At 37.9% G+C, this 25,715-nt stretch overlaps 1 protein-coding gene across 2 annotated transcripts; it reads left to right on the top strand.

Moving 5' to 3' along the window:
* Positions 1-9,455: 9,455 nt before the first annotated feature.
* PRLR (prolactin receptor) lies at positions 9,456-25,715 on the top strand. Of its 2 annotated transcripts, XM_041490203.1 has the most exons (13): positions 9,456-9,525; positions 10,491-10,623; positions 14,023-14,192; positions 14,989-15,155; positions 15,741-15,743; positions 15,956-16,097; positions 18,145-18,277; positions 19,513-19,682; positions 20,939-21,108; positions 22,041-22,185; positions 23,002-23,101; positions 24,033-24,102; positions 24,726-25,715. In XM_041490203.1, exons 1-13 carry the CDS (start codon positions 9,456-9,458, stop codon positions 25,713-25,715), a joined length of 2,463 nt encoding a protein of 820 aa, XP_041346137.1. The 2 variants fall into 2 exon arrangements, with proteins under 2 accessions (XP_041346137.1, XP_041346136.1); XM_041490202.1 differs by lacking the exon at positions 15,741-15,743.

Raw genomic sequence — 25,715 nt, forward strand, 5'->3', positions numbered from 1 at the left:
AAATATTTTCTTCTTCAAATGGTTAAGTAGCTGTTTCTTCATTATTTAACCAAGTGTGCAAACTCCTAAGAGGACCAGGGCAAACTGGTACATTTATGTTAATCTAGTTGGGCACAATTTTGATACAGCAGAGGTAAGAGAGAAGCATTTTATTGTCTGAAACGAAACACTATCCATGCTCTGAAACCTAATATCCCATAGATAGTTGATCTATTTGTGAAGCTAATTTTTGCATTTTGCTGTACCATGAAGCTTCCTCTTTCTTTGCAAAATTAGTTTCTTCAAATAGATTCTTGACACATTTTAATTTATGGTTAGAAATGCAAATATTACCATTCATCAGTAGGAGACAGTGCTGTCATTGCAGTTCCTAAGGAGCTGAGCAAATGAGTTAATGAGTGAATTGGTTAATGAATGAATTCATTAATGAATTTACCTTTAACCTCCAGAGATTGCAGTGTTACTCATTATTCTGTAAACAAATGCATGAAAATCTCACAGTCTGCAACCTCAGGGTCATTTCCTTATACTTCAAAACAAAGGAAGAATCTAAGCCACAGTTCACCATAGCTGAGACTCTCCAAAGCTTAGCATACTGAGTTGAAGATGGGGAGTAGAGCAGGTTAGTGCTATACTTCACTCAGTTTATAGATTCATCATGAAGGAATCATAAGGGCAATTTTTACTCCTGATCAAAGGGTGAATTCAATTCCCTCAGAATGCATATTTCTTTTAGGAACATCAGTATTCTTCCACTGCTGATTCTTTTTTCGCCGGGAAGATGACAATCTGTGTAGAACTTAACAGGGTTGTGATAGAGCAGTACTGATACTGATTTAGCATGTAGAAGAGTTCACAGTAGCTTGAATATTTGACTTCCTGTAAAGAGACTCTCCTCATGAGGACATTGTGTGTTTTCTACTGACATTAGAGATAAATGCAGCCTGTCTAAACTCCTGTAGAGAATGATCTGTTTATAAAATGTGTTAGATGCAACTCTGCTCAGGAGGTAGGTATCTGAGTAGATCCATAAAATGACACCAAGATGAGATCTAGGCGTGATAAAGATACCTCTCTGCATATCCACACATTTCAGTATTAAAGGGGGTATAATGCTTTTAAGAATGCCAAAAGATAATTATTTTAAGCTCAGCACACTTAAGGCTGAAGGTTTACAAGTGTTTTGTTCCCATTATTGTCAGCAATTTCTCTCAAATGGGTTTTATATTTACCAGGATAACACTTCTCATTCCTTTAGCTAACCAATGTGCCGCTTACCTGTACATGGCACCAGTGGTGGTCTTTAGCATGCAGCCACAAAGCTCTCTTGCCAACAAGCTGAAGCTTAGGGAATATGTTTGAGAAATGTTCATGCTTACAAATGATAGGACGTTGAGTGTTTTTATTAGTTTAATTGGCGTAGTTATTTTTGGTAATTGCATCCTTTCACAGAATAACTATACAGCCACTTAAACAATTCAATTGTAAGTATACAATAAGTCTCAGAAAAACACAAAGAAACAGTTACTTTTACAATCTCATACTGAGGACCTCCTGAAAAAGAGAGCACTGAAACAGAAAACAATTGTTATTCTCTGCTCCCACTGTTAATACTGTTAATTGCTAAGCATATTTTTGATTGAAGAAGAAAATTCACTCCCGTGCAGCCAGGTTCTTTCTTTTAGAGTCTTACCACAGTCATAAAGCTTTGAAGAGAGACTCCGGACCCAGACTCAGCCAAAATGGGCTGTCCCACAGGAGGGAATAAAGAGACTGCTCTATAGCTATGGTCACAGCTTTTTTCAGCATTGCCCCACTGATGCTTGCAGGTATTAGGATACAGGAGATGCTTCTCCTCCATCCTACCCCACCGCCTGAGTTCACCAAGAAAAAGCTATTGGGAGTCAGCATCCAGGGGGTGGAGCTTTGCATGGGATCATGAAATACATTCAAAATTACAGCTTCAGCTGACCTACTGCCTGGTTCCAACAGATTATTTCTTCTTTCCCACTTCTGTGTCATTCCTCGTAGTCTTATTGCCTCTAACCTCTCACACTTATGTCCATTATTGCGTTCTCTTTACTGCGGCCAAAGTCATGTTCCTTTGTTTTCTCTAAATTTTTCTTAATTTCTGTCTCTCTGCAAAAAAACTCCTCACCTCTACACCAGCATTTTCCCCCAGAAATGTCAAAATAGTAAGATTTTCATGCATTACTCATTGGAATTCTGTGTATAAATTAAAATTATTAGGAATTTTTCATCATAACATGATTTTGTTGGAAAATTGGAAAACCTACAAATATTTGATTAGATTTCAGAAAATATGCTACTGGAAAACTGCAAAACAAGATGCTTTATGTGATTTGATGATACTTGTTCATTTTGGAATTTTGAAAATTTTCATTCATTGACTTTGGTTGAAAAAGAATTTGTGACATTCCAAAATGAATTTTCTAAAACTAATGATTCATAGGCAGTTTCCAGTTTAGGCGATATCTTGACAATATTTTACCAATAAAATAATCTTTAGTCTCAACCCAAAAATATGCCAGTTTGACCTGCTTTTTAGATCCCTTTTTTCCATGCTGTGTTATTAATTGCCTACTTATATTTTCAGTTCTTAAGAGCAGGAACTCTTTGTACAATACCTGAGACAGCAGGATTCTGTCTCTGTTCTCAGGACTGTCACAATAAATATGATTTGAATAATGGTTGTTTGATGTAGAAATACTTGGATGAGAGTCATTGGTCTGGTTACAGCAGAAGGTTAAGGTTTACTCTATCGTGATCCTTTCCAGTTGGTGATATGATGAAGCCAGCACTTGCAGCACTTGCAGTCACATGTGGGGACACACCACTAGTTCATAATACCACTTCCTGACAAAGGAAGTAATGAAAGCAGAATAAAAGTTTCTGGAAGGATAGAATTGTATGTTTTGATGTAGTACAAAGTAGTAGAAGATTCTGTTTAGCCAATCTTGAGTCAAACAGTGTACCCAGCATGCACAGATTCTTGAACAGATTTCTGTCCTCTCTAAAGCAGGAACCATTCACAGATCTTTGTCTTTAAACTACATTTCACCTTATGCCATGGTTGAGTAACTGCAAACATTTATTTCTGCCATATTCAGCTGCACGTTATTGATGCCCTTTTAAATATGCACATAAAAAACCCCCCTGTTTATCACCCTCAATTAAATCTGTTCCTCTGTAATGGGACAATGTCTAGCTGCCAAATAACTTCATGCTATTTTTATTGCTCTCATTAGCTTTACTGAAATGGAGCCAAACAAAAGAATACCCTGGTAACTGAGTAATACGTCTTCCCACCTGGTCTCTGGGAGATACAGACCATTCTTATTGTTAGTTAGAAAATACTCTGTTTTGTTTCAAATTGTTTACAGACAGATTTTGTTAGAAAAACAATGATGAAGCTAGTGTTTTCAAAGTTAGTTGCCTAATGTATAAGTAGTTTTTTTGCTCTGGCAGAAGTTGCCCATCAAAATTCTTTCTTCACAAAATAGTGTATTTGGAGTGGAAGGCAAAGAGCAGGTTATTAAACAAATTATTTTTTTTTGGTAAAACATTGCATGTTGGTGTGCTAGGATCAGCTCAATCAGGCAGCCCCATAGATGTGAGGCTGCTGTGGGTCCCTAATCTCAGTTTCTGCCTGTAGCAAAGCTGAGCAGCTGCTCCCAGTGGTTGGGTACATGGACACAAAACCCACACAGGGGCCACGCACATCAACAATGCCCTAATATGTAGATCTACATATATGTGTGTGCATTTGCACATAAATAAATGGATCGCCCCAGTAGCTACTTGTGGATGTTTAGCTGACCTAGTAGCTGGTCCCATATCCTCTTGCTCTCCCCACATGTGTGGGATCTGCATTTGTACCTGGGAGTTTGCAATCTGGTTCTCTCTTCGCTGGCTAATCCAGTTGAGAGTTCACTGGCCTCTGAAGGCAGTGAACTCAGAGCAGTTCACCCAGGCAGGAGATAGAAATAGGATGCAATGAGATTGTAGGGTGGACTACAATAATCAGGTACACATTTCAGTCTGACAAGCCACAAGTTTGCATGGAATTGAACTGTTAATTACCCTTATTTCCCATTCTTATCTCTCCGCAGTCCACTTCAATCCTTTCCTTTTCTCCCCAAAACCTTTCTTCCACTGTATCCCTAGTGTTCTGCCTCCTTCAGTCAGTGAGAATGAGATTTGTTTGGTGGGCTACACACAAGGAAAATGGTCTGACTGTGCTTTGGTAGTCAGGTGTGGCTCATTCCCTGTGCTCGATTTTCACTGATGAGACTGCTAGAGTTCCTCCCCCAGCCCTCTCAGCTTTTATGTGCAGATATTGATTAGCCTTTAAACAAGTAGTCTAGAACAGTCTGTGAGTAAATTTAAACTGCATCCAAAGCTCATTGCTACAAAGTTTTGTTTGAAATATATAAAGGAAAGCATGATCAGTATTTTACCACTGTCTCTACCACTCTCAATGTTTAAATGTACTTACTTCAAGTGTCAGTATCTAAACCTAATACAGAGTGACGTCTTTTTCTCTTTATGCTTTAGGAATAAAGTAGTGATACTTTCAGAAATATACTATTCTTGGAATTTTTGTTTTTCAACTTTTCAAGTAATCTGATATTCATGAAAGAGAGCCATAAAAAGCTTCCTCACATACATGTATCCCGAGGTAGAGAATTCGATTTCATACTTTATGGCTATGCTGTATATCAGAAATACCTAAATTTACTATAAGAAGATAGTGATTGTGGAATTGGGCTTGATAGTTGGTAGAGATGACATATTTCAAGTTCCAATGTAAGTCAGAATGTAAGTTCTAATGTAGTAATGTAAGTTCTAATGTAAGTTCTAGCTTTCAGTCTCTAAAATTTTACTCTTTAGAACTTATGATTTTCTTTTCTGTAAGAGACTGCTGTAAAAATAAATCCTGAAATTACAGCTAAAGCTACAAACCTTCAGGGAAGAAAACTGAATATTCAGGAAATGTGAGACTTGTAGAGAAAGATTACTACTGTTAGCTAAAGCATTAGCTTTGTTTTTGTGGGAAAACAAAGGCAGTAGAGGTGGTATTTAGAAAATAAAAGAAAAATGGTAGAAAATTATCAGGTCTTAGTTTTTGTTACACTTCTACTGTGAGTCTATTGGGCATTCTTTACCTTGGTTCCTCATCTGCAAAGTAGGGATAATGGTAATTTCTTTTTCTCTTGGCTTTTTTCCATCAGTTTAGGTAGTGAGAGTCTTAAGAAAAGTTTAGACTCGGTTCTGTAAAATCAATAGGAATTAAGAGCATAAATACTATGATGGAGATGTAAGGGTCTAAACTATTTGCAAGAATCTGCGGGTTTGTGATTTTCCTTTTTCAAAATTGACTTAAGTCTTTCAGACTGAGATATCTCCATGGGTGAGGCAATTTGTTTTGTTCATTATCACATCTTGACTGCTAATCAAAGGAAGAACTGCCAAGTGTTGTTAGGGTGTGACTTACAAGAGAAATTTCAGAAAAATATATTATAAGCCCTTATATAGAATTTTCAGGTGAAATCTAAAAGTCCTTGCCACCGCTCCCATTTTATGCAACACAGAAATATGAAGTCCCAAATCCCAATAAATTAACTGAATATCTAGGTTCATAGCCAGTAGCAGGTAATAGGCTTCCTCACAAAGTACACCACAGAACCTAAGTGCTTAAAGTTGCCAGCTGGAATCAGTCACAAAAAATTCAGATCATAGACATGCCTGAGGTCTTGATCTTCTCTGGAGCCTGTATATCACCCTGAAGGCAGTGCTGGGTGCCTGAGGGATTCAGAGACATCCGATTAGGGCTCATTCAGAGAGGGAAAGCAGAACTCTGGTCACACTGCACATCTGCAGCTTTTAATTTGCAGTATTATCCCAACCATCACCATCGATCATAAATACATCTGGCCGTGATGCTTTGACCATGGCTAGGAGCATGTATCCCTGTTGGCATTTGTGATCTCTGTGTGGGAGGACAGACTCCTGCCATGTCCACAGTACAGCTGAATGTTCTAGATGGTCTAACAGACTCTCACATTCTTGCTTTATTGAGTTCCTTTTTTATATTTTGTTTCATACAGCCGTAATTCAGCCTTTCAAATGGTAATGAACTATGGTGTTTTGAGAGCTCCTTAAACTGTCTTCCCCCAGGCCTGAAAGATGAACATTGTTTATCATCATGACTAATGGAAATGCCAGACTTTTTCAGTAGAGATTGGTAAAGTATTTTTGGCTTTTGATTTCTTTAGCCACAGAAGCAGAAATTGTGTTGCACATAATGTCATTGCCAGTGGCTGATACACAGTTGTTCCTGTTCCTGCAAGCCTGAAAATGTTGCAGATAGAAAATTTTTCCATCTGTGCAGAACTGAGTAAAGACTTCTCTGTCAGTCTCAAGAAATTTATCCATCAGCAGAGCCAGGAAAGAAAGAAAAGAATGCAAGAACTAAAAGTCAATTAGGACAAGGACATTTCTCTCAACTCTGCCTCACAGCACCTGATTTAAGTCCTGGTGTTTAGCTTTCATCTTCATCTAGTAGCATTGTCAGCACAGTTTTCAAACCTACAATTTCCTTATATTACTTATTCCAGGGCAGAATTATTTTACAGGAATATCTAATTCTTCTGTGCATTCTAAAACACCAGTAATAGTTTCCATTTCCATCAAGGAGCACTGCATTCTGGCATGTGATGTGCAGCTGTTGAATACAATCTAACAGCTGTGTTAAAAGGCAGAAATTCAGATAGAATGTCAGAACGCAATAACTTGGTTGGAATTAAATCAAGACTTTCAAAAGGAGCCATATGATCTTTTAATTACCAGTTACTCAACCCTTGGTTTTGGATCACATTGTGGCAAATCAATGTCCACTGCATCCCTTATGAAAGAATGCATTCAGTCCTAAAAGAGAGACATTACCTCATATCATCTTCAATAACACTAATAACCCTTTTATGAAAACATTTTCATGTCATAAATAGGGAAGATGCACTTTAGATACAGTTATGACAAAGTGAGTATTACCTTTTTATTGAGCAAGTATTTTCAAAAAAAAAACAAGATATCTCTCCAGAGGCCATCTCCCTGATTGAGTCACAGATGCTGAATTGCAAGCAATCGTGGAAACATTCTTGTTTTACATATCTTATTTTCCCTCTTTTGATGCTTATCTCTTTTTATGTTTGCACATGACAACCACACTTGCATGGAGTTCAAAGCCAATTCTTTAAATCACCATCATAAGACAGTCTCTATGTCATGTTCATAGCTGTGTTCTAAAATCTGTTTTGTTCTTTTCTCCCTAGTGTAGGTTACCAGAACTGTAGATAGAGCTTAGTCTGACACTGATAGATCCATATTCCCTCCCTATATCCCTCTTGTTCTTTCACACAGCCACATTAGAGAACTGGTGCACAATCATCTCATTTTCAAAAGCTCCAGAGGAAAAATACTTTTGTTTTAATGCATTAATTTCTTGCTCTCACTATAAATTTGGTTCTTTAGATCTTCAGTTTACAAAATCATCCCATTTTCCTTGAAGAGTGTTCTAATAAAGATCCTTCTTGATGATGCCTGTCTTTTGTTGTATTAAAAAATTTCATTCTTTCAGCCGGTGTAAAGAATCGGTTCCTCTTTCTGTCAATTCTTCACATAGAAAGATGCATACATAAAAGTGAAAAAAAAAAAATCATGGTAATAGTTCTGTATCCATATGAGTCTTAGCTTTAAAGTACATTGTCTTGCAAGTGTTCCAACTATTTTTAGAAGTAGTAAAATACTGTAAATACTATCATATGTACATGAAATAGTTACTGTTTGTAGTTTGATTATTTCACCTTCACCTGAGAAAAATGGGTCTTTTATGAGCCTAGTCATCTGGGTTCCTCATTATATAGCCCCATTTCTATGGGGCTATATAATTATTTTTGGGTAATTTCTGAAGTTAAACTCTGATGTTTGTGTCTGTCACTTGTTTACAGTAATAAAAACTGCATGTGTTTACACCAAACTGGAATTTATATTTAAGTAGTTCTCTCTTCACTGTCTTTATATGCACAAAATGCTCTGAGTTTAAAACTAACCCAGATGTAATTTTCCAGCCTGTAGCTGAGTTACATGCCTGAAACATGCCTAGCTATTCAGAAGTGGCATATGGGCATGTAGCCAACTGTTGTTCTCTTCCACATTGTCCACAGTAAACATGTTTTAGACTTAGCTACATTAACTGATACTTCACTTGGCTTTGTGATTGAAAAACGTTTGTATGATGATGTATTATAGTTTCTTGATGTAGAAAATTAATTGCATACTGAAAAATTAGTCATCTGATGAACCACAAAGGATTTTTCCTCACCAAGGACGCAGCTTGTTCCCATGCTATGCTACACGGAACGGGTTGCAAGCATACATGTACCTGTGAATGTGCCAGGGGTAGGAGTGGAAAGCTGAGATAAGGAACTCCCTATTTAGGCAGTAAATTCTTCTTCTTTAGTTTCGAAGGCTGAGGTTGGCTATCGAGAATCCAACAGCTGACTCCAGTCATCTCCAAGAGGGGATTGTACTGGTGGGAGAAGCAGGAGGTTTGCTTTAAAGTCGGTACGTCATTTCTTCAGGATAAGCAAACAGATTTAGCAGCAACAGGGACTCCAGGGGACCCAGAGTTGTAACCTGAATTCTGAGGACATCTAGTGGTGTGAGCCCATGGCAGGGACTGGGTTTTGGTCCGAGCTGGTGACCACTTGAAAATCTGTATTTCAGCTGAAATTTACTACAAAATCAAATACAGTAAAAACAATTGGTTGAATGCACTGAAAGAGTAACACTCTTCAGCTCAAGGGATCCTGAATTCAACACTGACAGTCCTAAATATTGTGAAGTTTTGAGGTTGGATCAAAAATCATGAATTTGTAAATGAATGTCAGACCTTTTCTATTTGCCTTTTGTTTTCAGCACTTTCAGAGTTCAAATATGTTGAACCACTTATTTGCATTAGTAGGGGTAAAAGTATATTTTAGTTGCTAAAAGGCTGCTTTCTTAGGTTAATTAATTAATCTAGAAGTTAGAACTCTAAGATAAGAACCCAGTATCCCAAGATGCCAAAGAAATATGCAAGGTTTGTTAATGCTAAGAAATTGTAATCCTAGCACTGCTAATCATTCAAAGACGTCTAGGAAGGCCTACCTGCTTCTCCGAGATTCCAGTTTTCAGCTTCCAAAGTGGAATTGTTGGTGTTGCCTCACCTTTTTGAGGTAGAACAAGAATCAATTGCCTGCAATTCAAAAAGGACTTTGATCAAGTCATGCGATACGTCTTACATGCTGCGCATTGTTTCTGACTGTTCCGTGATGGCGTATTTTTCAGTGAGCCCTTGATCTGATACTTCCTCTTGAGGAGAGACAGGCATCATGAAAGAGAGGCTCATTTCACCAGTTCTAATTATTTTGCAGCTCGCTCTGACTACAGTAGGTCTGACTGGTAAGTACAACGCTTCCTGTTATTTTCCTTAAGACACTTTCTTTCGAAAAGTCTGAGGCTTTACCCAACCTAGCCTGACCACCACTGGAGCATGTACCTCTTTAAATTACTCTCTTCTGTAGTTTGGTATGGCAATTTTGAAAATGGCTGGAGTTGTCTTTTCTTTTTATATGATTAATTTAAAGATTGGTGGCAATACTGAAACCTTATATTCAGTTTATGCCTGTCACCTTCTTGGGAGTTAGCATATGAATAGTTACACTATTTGAGATAATTACGTGGAACTTTAATGAAATGAGATAAGCTTAAGTTAAAAGGTCACACGCTTGTTGTTTTAAAATGAATGTAAATATATGGTCTGTATTCTTGGTGTAAGTTAATGAGAAGTAGTCTTAACAAGAAATAGTCTAAATGTATTTGGATTAATAGGGAATGTTGGAACAATGAATTAATACATTCAGGTTGCCAGTACCCAAAAAATTCCATCTAACCCATTGATTTCCTTCTTTTTGTAATTTTCTGACCTATAATTTACCCCAAATATGCACAAAGAATGTAATTTCAGTTCTGTTGCAAAGTTGAAATTTAATCTTAAAATCATCTGAAGATAGAAAATCTTATTGTTTATGGGGACAAACCCTAAAGGTCATATATTTATTTCCCATCTTCATAGTTTAATTTTGAGATAAATATACCATTTCAAGTTTAGGTAAAAAATAAATGTTCATGTTAAAAAGCAAAATCATTTTACTAGCTGTTTTAGAAGTTTGAGGTAAAGTGTATATACTTTTTTGAGAATATTGATCCTTTTCCCAGTCAGAATTATTTGCTCAATTCAGTCCACACTTTCATGTAATTTTATTGTCTTCAAAAAAGGAATGCTTTGTTGATTTATCATTCAACAATAGCATCCAAAAGCATTGCCCATTTCTAATTTAACTAGTTGGATCTTTGCACTTCCCTAGGTCAGTCATACCCTGGAAAACCTCAGATAGTAAGATGTCGTTCTCTAGAAAAGGAAACCTTTTCATGTTGGTGGAAGCCTGGCTCAGATGGAGGACTCCCTAACAATTACACCCTGTTCTACAGCAAGGACAGGTAACAAGTGGTGCATATGTACTCTGTAAGTGATTAAGTGATGGTTATAACAGACCAAGAGAATGACAACATTAATTTATGAAGTTGTTTTTATGAATCCATTTTTACCTTAGATAGACAACAGTTGTTGTCATATTTTCTTCCCTTGTTGGAAGAAAACGTGACCACTGACATCCCCAAATCTTCAGCCTGTCCCTCCTGAAACTCATCTACCAAAAATCCCACTTGTCTGAAGATGTGCTGGAAACAAAGGCATGTTTGCCTATCTTTTTGGGAAGCACACAGCTTTCAGCTGAAAAGCACTGAAGCATAAGAGCACCACAGGGCAGCAGATCTCCCATCACCCCAGCCGCGGAGCAAAGCAGGGCATTGGTCACCTCCCTGGGGACAGGGACAGGCTGAGGCCAGGCTGGGCCAGGACATCAGCTCATGGGCTGGGCAGGCTCAGGGAGCTGTGACTGGGAAAGGCAGGGCTGTGTGGAGCTGGAGACCAGCTGAACTGGGGTCCTGGGACCCGGGTCCCCATGGAGAGGCTGGGAAGGGGCAGTGAGGGCTGGGAGGGCCCTTGAGGCCCTGCCAAGGAGCTTTTCCATTTCCATGCACACCAAAGCCCCCTTCTGGACTCTGGTCATTTTTTCTCCTGTTGGTTTTCTGGTTCCCAAAGTGCAATGAAATCAGACATGGGTATCACATCTCGAAAGTTAATATTTTGGTAAATCCTCAACTCCCTCATCCTGCTCAGGAATGAAGTATATATGTTTGGCAACTTTACTTGATCTGTCCATCTTTCTTTAGCTTTGTACTTTCTTCCTGAAAACAGTTCTTGAACAGGGACAAGTAAGCAGGGATGTTGAGAGACTAAATTTTTTTTTATAAATCCAGGGAGATTCAGAATAGGTAAGATAAAGCCTCAGAAATCCCTTCTACATTTAAACATTCCAAATCACTAAGCATAAAAATATGCAGTCTTTAATGAAGTTACCACACACAATGATTATTTGAGAACTTTTATTTTATGAAAGCTCAGGTGTTTTAGTCTTGATCAAAAAGTTTAATGAACATTTTAATTCATACCTGTCACTGCCCAGAGCCATTCTGCTTAGAGAAGGATAGGAGTGCTTATCCATTTATTAAATCTGCTGAACCCAGGCTCTGCCAAGCATTTAAGACCTGGGCCACAATTGCCTTTCTAGGCTCATTTTTGTTAGGTACAGACCCCTTTCTCCCATCTTTTCTTTGTGAACTGTATCAAAACTGCCTGGAAAATAATAAACCTTATTACTGATGATATATAAAGCATAACAGTAGAATTAATTTTTATTCTTGTGCCACATCAGCTGATGCTTTGGGTTTGTATAGTTTTTCTCACCTGAGGTAGGTTGTGAATACATCACCTAGGCCAGCTTTGAGCACAAAACAATCCCTCTCCTAAAGAATCCAAAGACCCATAAAAAGGCAATAGTTACTGACTGTGAAGTAATTTTTTTAATATGGTTGTGATGATGGTCATGTTAAAAAGCAAATAAATTGACATCATGAAGGTCGTTTTCTTTTGTGCGACCACACAGCACATACAGGACAACCAAGGGATCAGACCCAGCCAAGAGAGATTTAGGAATGGCAGGTCCTGCTTGATCTCCTTTTATGAACAGGTGACCCTTTCAGGAGAGGCTGTGGAGGTAGTCTGCTTGAACTTCACCAAAACCTTTGACACCAAAACCTTTGACACCAAAACCTTTGACAATGTCAATGCTCCCACAGCATTCTCTTGGAAAGTCTGGCAGCCCATGGCTTGGACAGGAGCACCCTTTGCAGTTAAGAACTGGCTGATGGCTGGGCCTAGGGAGTGGTGGTGAACCGTGCTGCATCCACCTGCAGTTGGTCACTAGTGATGTCCTTAAGGAATCAGTGCTGGGGCCAGTCCTGCCTAATATCTTTATTGATGATCTGGATGATAGGATTGATAGGGCCCTTAGTCAGTTTGCATATGACACCAGGCTGGGCAGGAGTGTTGATCTGTTGGAGGCCAGGAAGACTCTGCAGAGAGATTTGCATTGAGGCCGATGGTGTGAGCAGCAGCCAGGCCAAGTGCCAGGTCCTGTCCTTGGTTACAATAACCTCATGCAACACCAGGCTGGGGTAGAGTGGCTGGAATGTGGCTCAGCAGAGAAGGACCTGGGGATGAACCTGAGCCATTGTGTACCCAGGTGGCCAAGAAGGCCAGTGGCATCCAGCCTGTGTCAGCAATAATGTGGCCAGAAGGACCAAGACAGTGATGTCCCCCTGTACTCGGCACTGGTAAGGCCACACCCAAATCCTGTGTGCAGTTCTGGGCCCCTCACTGCAAGAAAGACATTGAGGTGCTGGAACATGACCAGAGAAGGGCAACAGAAATGGGGAAGGGTCTGGAGCACGAGTCCTGTAAGAAGCAGGTGAAGGATCTGGGGGTGTTTATCCTGAAGAAAAGAAGGCTCAGGGATCACCTTACCCCTCTACAACTCCCTGAAACGAGGCTGTACTCATGTGTGGGTCAGTTTTTTCTCTCAGGGCACAGTGACAGGACAAGAGGAAACAGCCTTAAGCTGCACTAGAGGAGGTTCAGGCTGGACCTCAGGAAGAATTTCTTCACTGAAAGGGTGGGTAGGCATTGGAATGGGCTGCCCAGGGAGGTGGGGAGTCACCATTTCTGGAGGTGTTCAGGAAACTGCTGGGCATGGCACTTGGTGCTATGGTCTGGATGACAAGATGGTCAAAGCTTGACTGGACTATCTTAGACGTCTTTTCCAACCTAAATGATTCTCTGACCTTGCTGAAAACAAACTAATCAATAAAAGAACTCTCTGCCATAGTGTCCATAAGTTTAATTTCTAGGGGTAGTATGCAAAGATATTTAACAACTTACCTAACTGAAGTAAATATTTTTCATTTCCCTCTTACTTGCTTATAAATATTGTTAAAATTTCTTTGTTCTGTCTCTGAAAATTTCTGTTTCTGTTCTTTTGTTGATTTATTCCTATGTATAAACAAAGGGGTGAAAGCATTCATCAAAACAACTGCAGTAAAAATGTAAATGAAGCGTTTATGGTAATAGCATTTGACATGTACCATATGTTTCCAAGAGATGGGATTATAGATATATATAAAATAATTTTATATATATATATTCATTTTTTTACATTTACTAATATTATACTGCTGGGCATGGCACTTGGTGCTATGGTCTGGATGACAAGATGGTCAAAGCTTGACTGGACTATCTTAGACGTCTTTTCCAACCTAAATGATTCTCTGACCTTGCTGAAAACAAACTATTTCAGATTTCTCTGTTGAATCTAATCCATTGCTAGAATATTATCTGCTTTGCTTCATTTCCTAACTTTTTAAATCATTTTGTTTCAGTGAAGAAAAAATCTATGAATGTCCAGACTACCTAACATCAGGTCCAAATTCCTGCTACTTTGATAAAAACCATACTAATCCCTGGACAACATATATTATCACCGTAATGGCAACAAATGAGATTGGAAGTAACAGCTCAGATCCTCAGCATGTGGATGTAACTTCCATAGGTAAAATCAAATAATGAAATGGAAGACAAACTAGTTTGAGATATGTGCAGTTTTTAATCCCAGAACAGGTAGTGGTGAAAGATTACTTTCCTCAGGATGTGAAACTTCCTATTGAGAAGTGTTTATTTACAGATAATCTAAAGTATGCATGTTAAATGTATGCGAAAACTGTGTTTTAATTCTAAATTAAGTATCTGCATACTTGATTGTAGGAATTTCATGTATGAGTATGTAAAAATTTTAACTTTAACTGAAAAATTTGCTTCAGTTTCTAGTTGTCTGCAGTATTTTAATTAGACTCAGTGTAGATTATAAAATATTCAAATTAGGTTAAGCCACCAAATATTTCAAATGTAAAAATCTTTTTAATTGCTGGCATTGCAGTCTTGGAAGGGTAAAAATAACTGCCTGAGCATTGTGCAGACTTTTTGTAGTACTTTATACTCCTGACTCCATTCTACTTTCTGCACACACATAATATACCATTTTAATTACAATATACCTAGTGTTTCTAGCAGTGAAATAGCTGACATTTTAGTTTTGCAGGAGTGGCCTTACAAAATAATGATTTGTATTTCCTTAGCTTGACAAATTGACTCTTGACTTGAGTAAAGTAAGATTTGCTAATACTTTTGGAAATCAGGAGCTAGTTAAACTCATTGAGGAGAAAGAAAAAAGACTTCTTTATTATCCTTTTACAGTGCTGAATTATCTGAAAATAACATACAAAACAATAAAGGAGGTGTTTTTTTTCTGAGAGAAATTGAAATGGCACACTTTTCCTTCATTTATACAGTTCAACCAGATGCTCCTGTGAACCTCTCTCTAGAAACAAACACATCTGCTAACCTGTCATACCTTTGGGCAAAATGGTCTCCACCCCCATTAGCTGATGCCAACTCTAATTCACATGTATATCACTATGAGCTACGACTAAAGCCTGAGGAAAAGGAAGAGTGGGAGGTGAGGAAAAAATTTATTTATTTTCTGAATGTTCTATGCAGTGAATTCTCTTGTCTCAGTTTAATTGGTCCTATAAAAATGTAAGAACAGAAAAATTATTGTAACCAGATCTGATTAAAGAAAGAAAAATAATGGAGTGGTCTGTAGAGACTGTGAAATTTAAGATATTTACATAATTATCCTAGTGTTATGTATGACAAAACTCAGTTATCATCATCCTCTTCAACATGATCAGTTGAAGACAACCTGCCCCTCAGAAATTCTGTTGTGACCTCCTCACATTTAGCCATTTCTGACGTTCCCCACCTGTTGCCATATTTCTACTGAATCAGCTTCAGTACTGCTGCAGTTGAGTTTTCAGGACAAAATGTCATTCTTGAACACAGAGTCACATGTCCTAAATGCTGCCTAGTTTGTTGATGCCTTAATGATGGAGAATGCTATGCATTTTGAAATAGTTCTGAGGAGAAATTAGAAAGGTCTGAGAAACTCACTTGAAGCCACTCAGAAGAATTTCAGTGGGGTTTATATGTGCACTGGATGACTTGTAATGCTCCTTGCCTTATGGATCTGATGGTGTATTAGGAAGTCTACAGTTCAACATTTTCTTGAATATCAGAATCAGCAGTGATTTTTTTTTGCTAAATCACTACTTTTGCTTCTTGGTAATTGATATCTTAGAAAAACCCAACTTAAATCCCTGACTTTCAGAAATTGGTAACTCATGCCTGTTCCTTTATGGTTTATTCGTTGAAGTGGTCCAATTCTTTATTATTTTCCCAGTCCATTTTCTTTTACAGACAGTATCTGTTGGAATGCAGACACACTATGAGGTGAGCAGCCTGAAAGCTGGGGTGAAGTATATTGTTCAGGTGCGTTGCATGCTAGACCTCGGAGAATGGAGTGAGTGGAGCTCAGAAAGAAGCATTCAGATCCCCAAAGGTGAGTGGATGATTGCTGCTCTGTAAATTGCTTTTAAAGTAGCAGGTTCAATGCTGTGAAGGTGTCTAAATGCCAGTCCTGAAAACCTGGCCTCTCACACAGATACTTTGTAGTGCTCAGTGAATTTTACCATACTTTCTGTGTAATTGCTTTGTTAATCTTGTTGATCTGGTCAGGATCCTCTGCTGAAACTGGCTATGATAAACAGGGTGGGATTTACTAGGAAGTCACTTCTGATACAGGCATGCCTAAATAATTTATTGTCCCTGTCCCTTTATTTAGAAATCTTGTTAATTTTACCTGTAGCTATAAATATCAGGTAATGTTTTTTGTGTAAGAGCCTGGACTGAAAGCCCTGATGACACTAACAGATACTATTACATGGAAGTCACTATCTGTGTTTTACAGGATTTGAGTAGACACACTAAATATGTATCAATCGTATCTTGTTGCCAGACACTTTAGCCTAGTTGTCTCAAAACTTCTTCAGTTACTAGTTGTGTTATTCATTATTTCACATGGACATTGCTGAAGTATTCTTATAGAAAAATAGTTTTAAATGTCCCATTTTCAGATCTACCTTAAGCATTTAGAAATTTGGAAAATCAAATATCTCTGCTGTACATAGTAGAAAATATATATTATTGATGTAATAGGGATATTTTTGCCACTAATACATAACTGCAAAAGTTTCAATCACTTCCGGGTTTTGACGAGCATCATCCTCTTCAAAATTTAAGCATTTTTCTCTGCCCAGTTCTTAAGTGCTGTTCTTGAAACTATAAAAACTTGCTCAGGATCAATCATGCAAGTAGCCCGAGTAATGAACATAAAAACATTACAGTGAAATATGAGAGCTGCTTCTTTGTATATTTTAAGTACTTCAGAAGAAAATTACTGGCAAGAACACCAACAAATAGACACAGATTTACGTTCTTAATTTTTTACCTGAAATCAAAAGAAGATGACAGCATATCTTTCAAACAAACAGAATAGTCTTAAAACATATCTTTTGTGAAAAAAAAAATTGATTTTGTATGCAGTGGTTTAATCCCAGCTGGCAACACACCAACACACGGCTGCTCACTCGTATGTCCCCATGGTGGAATGAGGGGAAGAATCAAAGGTAAAATCTGTGGGTTGGGATAAGAACAGTTCAATAATTAAAACAAAGTAAGATGTAATAGTAATAATAATAATAATTGTAGATGATGATGATCATGATGATGATCATGATCATGATCATGATCATGATGATCATGATGATCATGATGATAAAAAAGGGGGAAAAAATACGGACAATATATTTGCTCACCCACTGCTGATCAATGCCAGACTCCATTTCTGAATCCTGATGGGCACTGGTTCTGGGTAACTCCTAAGTTTTTATGCTGGGGTGATGTTCTATGGAGTGGAGTGTCCCCTTGGTCAGGTCACCTGTCCTGTCTATAGGACCTCCAGCCTTTTTCTCTGTTTTGTATCTCTTCACTGACAGAGCGAGAGACACAAAAATGTCCTTGATTTAGGATAAACATGACTTAGTGACGAAATAGCCCTATAATATGAAAATTATTTTCATATTGTATCCAAACCACAGCACCATACCAGTTACTGAGAAGAAATTATCTCTATCATAGCTGAAACCAGAACACCATAGAAAATACACTGGACAGTAGAATGGATTTCAAATAATTTTATAGAGCCTGCTATGACAGTATTTCAACTTTCCTTACGATATTTTGGGGCGGAAGAAAGCCACAGGGAAACCAAAACTGTTCTTCAGTGCAGCTGCAGTAAGAAAGAATTCTGAATCCAGAATCTGAATTCTGAATCTGAATTCTGATTGCTGAAAGTAGCAAATCATTGCCCTAAGCAGCAAATGGACCTTCCTTTCCTGTGCCACTACGAAGCAAAACTTGTTCTTTTTTCCTGTTCCTGATTTTCTGTTTTCCTGTTTTCCTGTTCTCTGCTTGACATTGTTTTACAAATTCAAGGTGGACCTAACAGATTAAACTTACTGATTGGTTAATTTCTTGATCTCTTACAGAACGGTTACCTCCTGAAAAGCCTATAATAATAAAGTGCCGTTCTCCTGAAAAAGAAACATTTACTTGTTGGTGGAAACCTGCTTCAGATGGAGGACTCTTGACAAAACACACTTTGCTTTACAGCAAAGAGGGGTAATAAGTGCTGTATAGTTATTCAGTGTTTTGTTGGAAGGACCTGGAAAATCAGTCCTCATTGGTTTCTTATTTTGGGAGATGCCATTTTCTGTAGTTCATGGTTTTGTCCAGTGGCATGTTATGGCATCACACTAAAGCATCAACATGTCTAAGATTGAAATGTTTAATCTTGGTCTCTTTATAATGGCAGGTATATAATTACTGTGAATTCTGTCTTTTCATTGCTCATCAACAATGTATTAATAAACAATACAACTGCACAGTCCTAAAACTCTTCAACCACCCAGTCTTAGAAATAAAACTTTCCAAAATTAGCAGATACTAAAACTTTTATCTCCTGATAAGACTTGTTTTGCACTAGTATTCGTAAGGCATGAATCCTCCTGGTTTCTGTAGTAATCTTTCCTTGGAACTCAGAAAAAGTGCTAAACATTCATTTTAAAGAAAGTGTCAGTCAGTCTTGTGAACCTTTTTTAGGTCCTTTTTAGTTCACCTAGTACTGCTCTACCTTGCAATTACCTAAATAGATGCTAAACTCTGTAACTGTCAGCTGAGACCCCACTCTTGGTGTAAAAAGACAGGTCCTGGTCCAGCCAGGTATGGCAGAGTAAGAGGTCCACATCCACAGCTTTTTCTTTTGTTATTGTGCATCTAGGAAGAGCATGAAAACAAAGACTACATACTCAAATTTTCTCTCCTACCCCTCCTCTGACTTTGGGAAGTGTGGGTATGGATGTGAAGGAGAGCACAAAGATTTTATTTTTTTTAAATGATCAAGAGATGAAAGACCAAATAAATTCTGAAAGCATATTAGTGTAATATGCAGAATTCCTGTAAGTGTGAGATGAACATTGGAAATACATAATATTTAATAGATAGGTTAGAGGACTTCAGCAATCACTTCTACTCAGTCTCTGGAATATGTAGGGGCTCTGGGCTGTGCAGTGGACAGTGGCTTTCAGAGAAGGAAGAGCTGTGCTGTACTAGCCCACAGCTGCATCTGCAATAGCCTAAATCCTTCAGGCTTTGTGGTGTTTACTTTGTGGGGAAAATGCTGAGTACAGTCTCTGGGATTGTCCAATGACTCTTTAGTCTGGAAGCAGTTTTCTAATTTTCTTCACATTGCCAGGTGTGAAAAATCAGATCCAGCCCTAAATAATGCTGAAGTACTAGTAACCAAAATCAGGTGTTTTAGTCTGTGTAACCTAATCACTGGGATTCTTTCATTTCAGAGAAGAAAAAGTTTATGAATGTCCAGATTACAAAACTGCAGGCCCCAATTCGTGCTACTTCGATAAAAAGCACACCTCTTTCTGGACCATATACAATATTACTGTGAGGGCAACTAATGAAATGGGAAGTAATGTCTCTGATCCTCATTATGTGGATGTGACTTACATAGGTAAGAGTTAAAAAGTAGCTTCTGTGGAACCAAATTATTCAGAATCATGGGTTTTGACACAAGAATTTTAATTTCAGCTCTCCTCATATGTAGTATTATATCCAAGTTAAAAACTTATACAAATAAGGTATTCCTTAGTGTAATAACAAATCAATATTCATCCCTTTACCATCTTATTTTCAGAAGAAGCCAAAAATGCTAAAAGCTTAAACATTATGTTTAGATAAACATTTATTGGTTTTCCATATTTCTTGTAGTCAAACCCTAAGAAACATCATCCAGCTAAAATCTTTTTTCCACTGTACAAGCAATGGAAATCAATCTGATCTTTTAACTAATAATACTTAAATCTGATTACCCAAAAGTAGTTTCCAGACCCAAGAGAAACTGCATTAGTGCTTTTTATAGCAGTGTACTGATAATCTCTTTCTCAGACTTTTTCTACAGAGTGACTGTGGACAAGTAATTAGGGTTTTATCTAAGGGAACGGAACATTATCCTTGATAACCATTTTGTTGTCAAGGATCTGGCTGCCAGGAGTCTGGCAACTGGAAAAAGGCTGCTGAATAAATGGCTTTATACTTTACCTCAAAGTGATGACCTGATGAATCTTAGATCAGACAGTGGTAAAAGACATGCACAATATGCAGAAGCTCTACCTCAGAACTGAGGAAGATGCAAGTCTGACTGTAGAAGAAACCTGTGTTCTGTTTTGGTTTATTTTTGAAATGCAGACAGAGCTTTAATATGCTGTTTTGGTTTACTTTTACATGTCCTTACTTAAAAGTGTAGGGGTCATGCAGTTGTGTTTTCTGAATGTAAAAGATGGAGGGGACAAGTTTCATTAGCTGCATCCATGTTTTCAGTGTTCCTAAATATTTGTGCCAAGCTTTGATAAGATTATAGTAGAACACAACTTTCATAACATAACATTAAACATGTTAACTTTGAAATACAGTTGTGGGGTAAAGTAACAATAAATGGAAATGTAAGAAGAAATAATTTTGATGATAAATGGTCAAGGCAAATCTCAACATGAATTCAGCATACTTACTGCTGTTCAGGGGTGTTTTAAAATTCAAAAATCCATACTTACTTTATCTGAAAACTCTTGATTTCTATATCCCAGTAGCAGTTCTAAATTACCAGACCCAATGGAGATGGCAATTCTTCACTCACATAATTTTATATTTCTTCCTAAGCTGCAAGGAAAAAGGTCCCTTAGATTCTTATTGAAAGTTCTTTTATTTCAACAGTACAGCCAGATCCTCCTGTGAATATAACTCTGGAATTAAAAAAGTCAATAAAGAGAAAACCATATCTGGTCCTGACATGGTCTCCACCCCCACTGGCTGATGTCAGATCTGGATGGCTTACCCTTGAATATGAATTGCGACTAAAGCCTGAGGAAGGAGAGGAATGGGAGGTAAGAATGTCACAAGTTTTTGCTAGATAATGTTTTCTGACCAGCTACATTTTGTCAGCCAGGTCCCACACCTGAATGTAATGAAGCAGATAATCTAAATAGTTAATAATTTTTCAAAAGTACTTGTGTGATGTATGATTGCCTGCTGGTATCTCAGATGCTGCTGTACAATAGCAGGTGATAAAGTATTTGTTTCTAATTGTGGTCATTATTTAATAATATTGGCATTGTAGTTTAAATTGTTCCTTCTCATTTATCACATTTCTTTCACGATAATTTGCTCTTAACCACAGGCACTTCTTAGATAACAGAAAGCTCAGTGACATTACATAAAATAATTTAAATTTATATAAATAACCATTAGGTAGTAACTGTAGTGGCCACACAACAATAATATTTTTTTATGGCCAGGATCTACAACTTAAACAGCTGAATGGCAAATTAAAGACTCCAGCTATTGCTATTTGACTCCATCCCCTTCTTGTCTACACAACTTCCAAACCAACTCTGTATCTCCTCCTGCCTTCCCCCTCCCACTGCACTTCCCTCTGGCCATTGCAAGGCCTACTTTGTATTACCACAATTCCACATTCCCTCTTCCTCTCTGCATTTTCTTTCTCCATCTCTGTTTCTTCCTCCCTCATTCATCTCAGTCTCCTCCTCTTCCCGTCACCATTGCAGTTCCTACCATTACCACAGCCTCTCTCCTATTTGCCATAAATTCATTATGTGTTTTTACAGCAGTTTAATTTGCACTGTATACCAGAGCCAGATCTCATTCCCACCTGCTAGAAAGCTAAACTGTAGAAATAAAATAAAGTTACCATTATTCCATACCTGCTCAACAATTATTAGGAAAAGATATCCAGAATCATTCTATATTCCCATCTTGATTACCAAAACCTTAGCTGTGACATTTATTTTATTTCCAGACTATTTTTGTTGGACAGCAAACACAATGCAAAATGTTTAGTTTAAATCCTGGAAAGAGGTACATTGTACAGATTCATTGCAAACCAGACCACCATGGATTGTGGAGTGAGTGGAGCCCAGAAATGTATATTGAGATCCCTACTGGTGAGTGGCCAGGCATCCCTTCCGTAATTGTTATTACATGCAAGTTCATGTTATATTTTTCGTTAGCTGTTTGTGGCACCCATGCAGATCCCTTAGTTTCCCTAGGACAGAAAAGAACATCATTGCTAAGGTAACCAAATGCTTATCATCCCTGCACCCCGATACCTTTCCCCTTCATTACTTTATGATAAAGTTAAGAGGGTGAATAATTTCTTTTCTTATTTAAACCATGTCCTTTACATCTGTTGCCTCATTTGTTCTCTTTATGGTAGTTTTTAATTAAAAGAACACTGGCAACTGCATTACAACTGTGACAGACAACAGAGTGACTGCCTTCAGACAGTAACAGCTCTCCATTATTCTTTATCTGGAATTAATATTAAATAAGCACTTCAGTATAAAAAGTATTACATTACAATAAAAATCCTTAAAAATATGTAATCCTAGGTCACTTTACCCAGCATTTAATTAATTGTATGATATGTATTTAATAATGAAATGTCTACAGGTTTGGTACAACTGGATTTGAAACCAATCTGTATGATTGGCTGTGACAGAATATTCCTCTCCATGCATTTTTGTATGATTTTTCCAAGACAGTTTATTTCCTGTGCAGTACCATTAGTAAAAATTATATTCATTATTTGATATTACAGGGATTGTTGAGATCCGTCTGTGCTGCTGAAGACCTCTGTTCAATAATAAGTTTGGCCATTTAGGCCAATTTTTAAAATAAAAGTAATTTGTGAGGTTTTTTGTATGCTGACTATGCATATGCTATATGTATGTCCATTAATAATTCTGTTTTTTTCTTAGACTTTAGAGTAAAAGATATGGTTGTGTGGATCATTGTTGGTGTCCTGTCATCTCTTATATGTTTAATCATGAGCTGGATAATGATTATGAAAGGGTACAGGTAAGCCACCAATTTCAAAATTGCACGGAGTCCAAGATCAGAGAAAATTTTTCAAAAACAGACTTCTAATATTTGATTCAATTTCCTGTAGTATTTGCCTTACCTTATAAACTATTAGTTATAGGTTGACTTAATTTGCTAATGATAAAGCATGTTTCTGCTCCTTATGGAAACCAGGCTAAATTCTCAGTTAGTAAAGATCTGTCTCTGTTAGATCTGACTAGTCTCGGTTAGTCATGTAATATTCATCAAACATTACTTGGAGTATCCCTGTTCCTGCAGGAGACATGTCTTTGGGTTTTGTCATAATTTCCTAAAGTAAACAAGGTTATCTTATGAGATTGTCTTTCTGCCAGCCTCTCTATCAATTTCCCAAATGATTTCTTAGAATCCTAGCTAATTTCAATCAAATTTGAAAGAGAAAGGTATTGCAAAGATTATTGCTTTTGTACAAGTCTGACAAAAAATACTGGCTGAGTAGAAGAAAGGGATAGAAACTGTGGCGGAAAAGCCATTCTGTTTAGCAGTAGTCAGATGACAATCAAACATGCACAGACAGCACCACTAACCCTCCTGAACTGTGCCTCACTTCACTGTTTCTTGGCCAATGATGAATTTACAATGGTGTTAGAGAACTGGAGGTTCAGGGTCAGAGGACAATTAAAAGAACAGTAGTAATTTTACTTTTCCAGTTGAATAATTTTGTATTACTGGTGTTTTTTATAATACAGCTAAAGGTACTTTATGAGCTGCAATTGGATTTGTCAATTACCCAGCTTGAGAGGCAGACAGGAGACAGAGGTCCAGCTGGGACATACAAGACATGGGAGAAGTGTTTAAAATCTCAGTCATATTCTGAGTAAATGGGAGAACAAATAGTGAGCTAGCATCTGTATTTACACCTGGTATGTTTGCTCCGGGTTTTTTTTAGAATGATGGCCTTTATCCTGCCACCAGTTCCAGGACCAAAGATAAAAGGCATAGATACACATCTGCTGGAGGTGAGTACCACAGCCAACAACAAAAGAATTCACCATAACTCGCTATTCCAACTTACGTACTAGCAAACATAGTTACCACAGTAAAGTTTAAAACTGCTTCAACTAGTCAATGTTGGAAATAAGCAGCACTTTCCAGTTAAACATGTGGAGGATATGTGTGAGTCAAAGTTTTGTCTTTCACTTGTAACAGGAGTTTAAGAACAGGGTGTGTGACTTCCCTGTTTCCTGGGACATAAGGAAATGCCTCTGTGAACTTCCTAGTAGTTCTTATGGAAGATGCTCTCCACGGTCTCTTGCTGTGCTGCAGAGACAGGACATGTCTACACTGCAACTCTCCTCCACTTCCTTCTTGTTAAACTCAGGAGACCCGTACCTGCCAAAAGCTCCCTGCTCCTCTCACATTACAAATATGAATTTTATGTTTCTCTCCCCGCTGAGGAAACTCAGGAATTTTTCTTCCCTTCTTTCAATATTTTCTGCAGCAGTAGAAATCAGTTTTATGTCTAGCAATGTAACTATCAAAGTGTTTGTACATCAAATATGTAGATTGTTCACAATTGTTCTAGTCATATAATCCCTAAGGTTGACAATGAAAAATTATATCTTCTTCATTATACCTTCAGACAGGAAAATCTGAAGAATTACTGAGTGCTCTTGGTTGCCATGGTTTCCCTCCAACATCAGACTGTGAGGAACTACTGATAGAATATCTGGAGGTAGAGGACAGTGAGGATCAGCAACTCATGCCAAGTCATGACACTCCCAGTAAAAATACAAAAATTATACTCAAGGAAACAGACAGTGACTCAGGCAGAGGGAGCTGTGATAGCCCTTCTCTCCTCCCTGTGAAGTGCAGGGAATCCCGCAGCCTTCCATCCACTCTTCAAACACAAGATATAAGAGCTAAAGAGAAGAAGGGGGGGAAAGGGAGCTGGGACACTCAGTGTGCGACACTCCCTTGTGAGAGCATAAAGTCGTGCACATGGCTGGCAGCTCAGTTACCCAGTAATCAGGCTGCTATGTTTGCCTACCACAGCACTGTGGAGGCATTCAAGATAACACTGAACACCACAAATGTGAACACTTCACCAGTTTTGGTGGGAAATGAAGAAAATCGTCAGTCACTGTATCCTATTGCTGAAACTGTGTATGATGACCTGGAAAAGATAAGTGAGATGGAGTATTCCAAAACTGACCAAACCACAGTGCAGGTCAGACAAAACGAACATAGTAACAAGTCACCTTTACTGAATCCGAAACTAATGGACTATGTAGAAGTTCATAAAGTCAGACAAGATGAGGAGCCAACACTATTACTGAAACATAAAGAAAACAGTGGTAAGACCAAAAAATGCACTGTTCCAGGAACCAGCAAAGAATACACCAAGGTCTCAACAGTTGTGGACCATCATATTTTAGTATTACTGCCAGATCAGCGCAGCCAGAACACACCTGTATCTCAAGAACCTGTGGCAGAAACATCTCAGAACCCTCAGCAGAGTCAAGCTGAGAAGAATACAAGCTACAGCACAACAACTCCAAGTGACCCCAGAAGAGACACCAGTGGATCAGACTACATGGATCCATCTTCTTTTATGCCCTCCTTTAAATAA

Source organism: Pyrgilauda ruficollis, unplaced genomic scaffold, assembly GCF_017590135.1.
Source record: "Pyrgilauda ruficollis isolate IOZ18807 unplaced genomic scaffold, ASM1759013v1 scaffold120, whole genome shotgun sequence".
NCBI lineage: Eukaryota > Metazoa > Chordata > Aves > Passeriformes > Passeridae > Pyrgilauda > Pyrgilauda ruficollis.

Coding starts and splice junctions, on each gene's coding strand:
- PRLR (XM_041490203.1), top strand. CDS start 9,456: ATGAAAGAGAGGCTCATTTCACCAGTTCTAATTATTTTGCAGCTCGCT. Junction 22,186..23,001: donor GTATATTGAGATCCCTACTG/GTGAGTGGCCAG, acceptor TTTTTTTCTTAG/ACTTTAGAGTAAAAGATATG. Junction 24,103..24,725: donor TAGATACACATCTGCTGGAG/GTGAGTACCACA, acceptor TTATACCTTCAG/ACAGGAAAATCTGAAGAATT.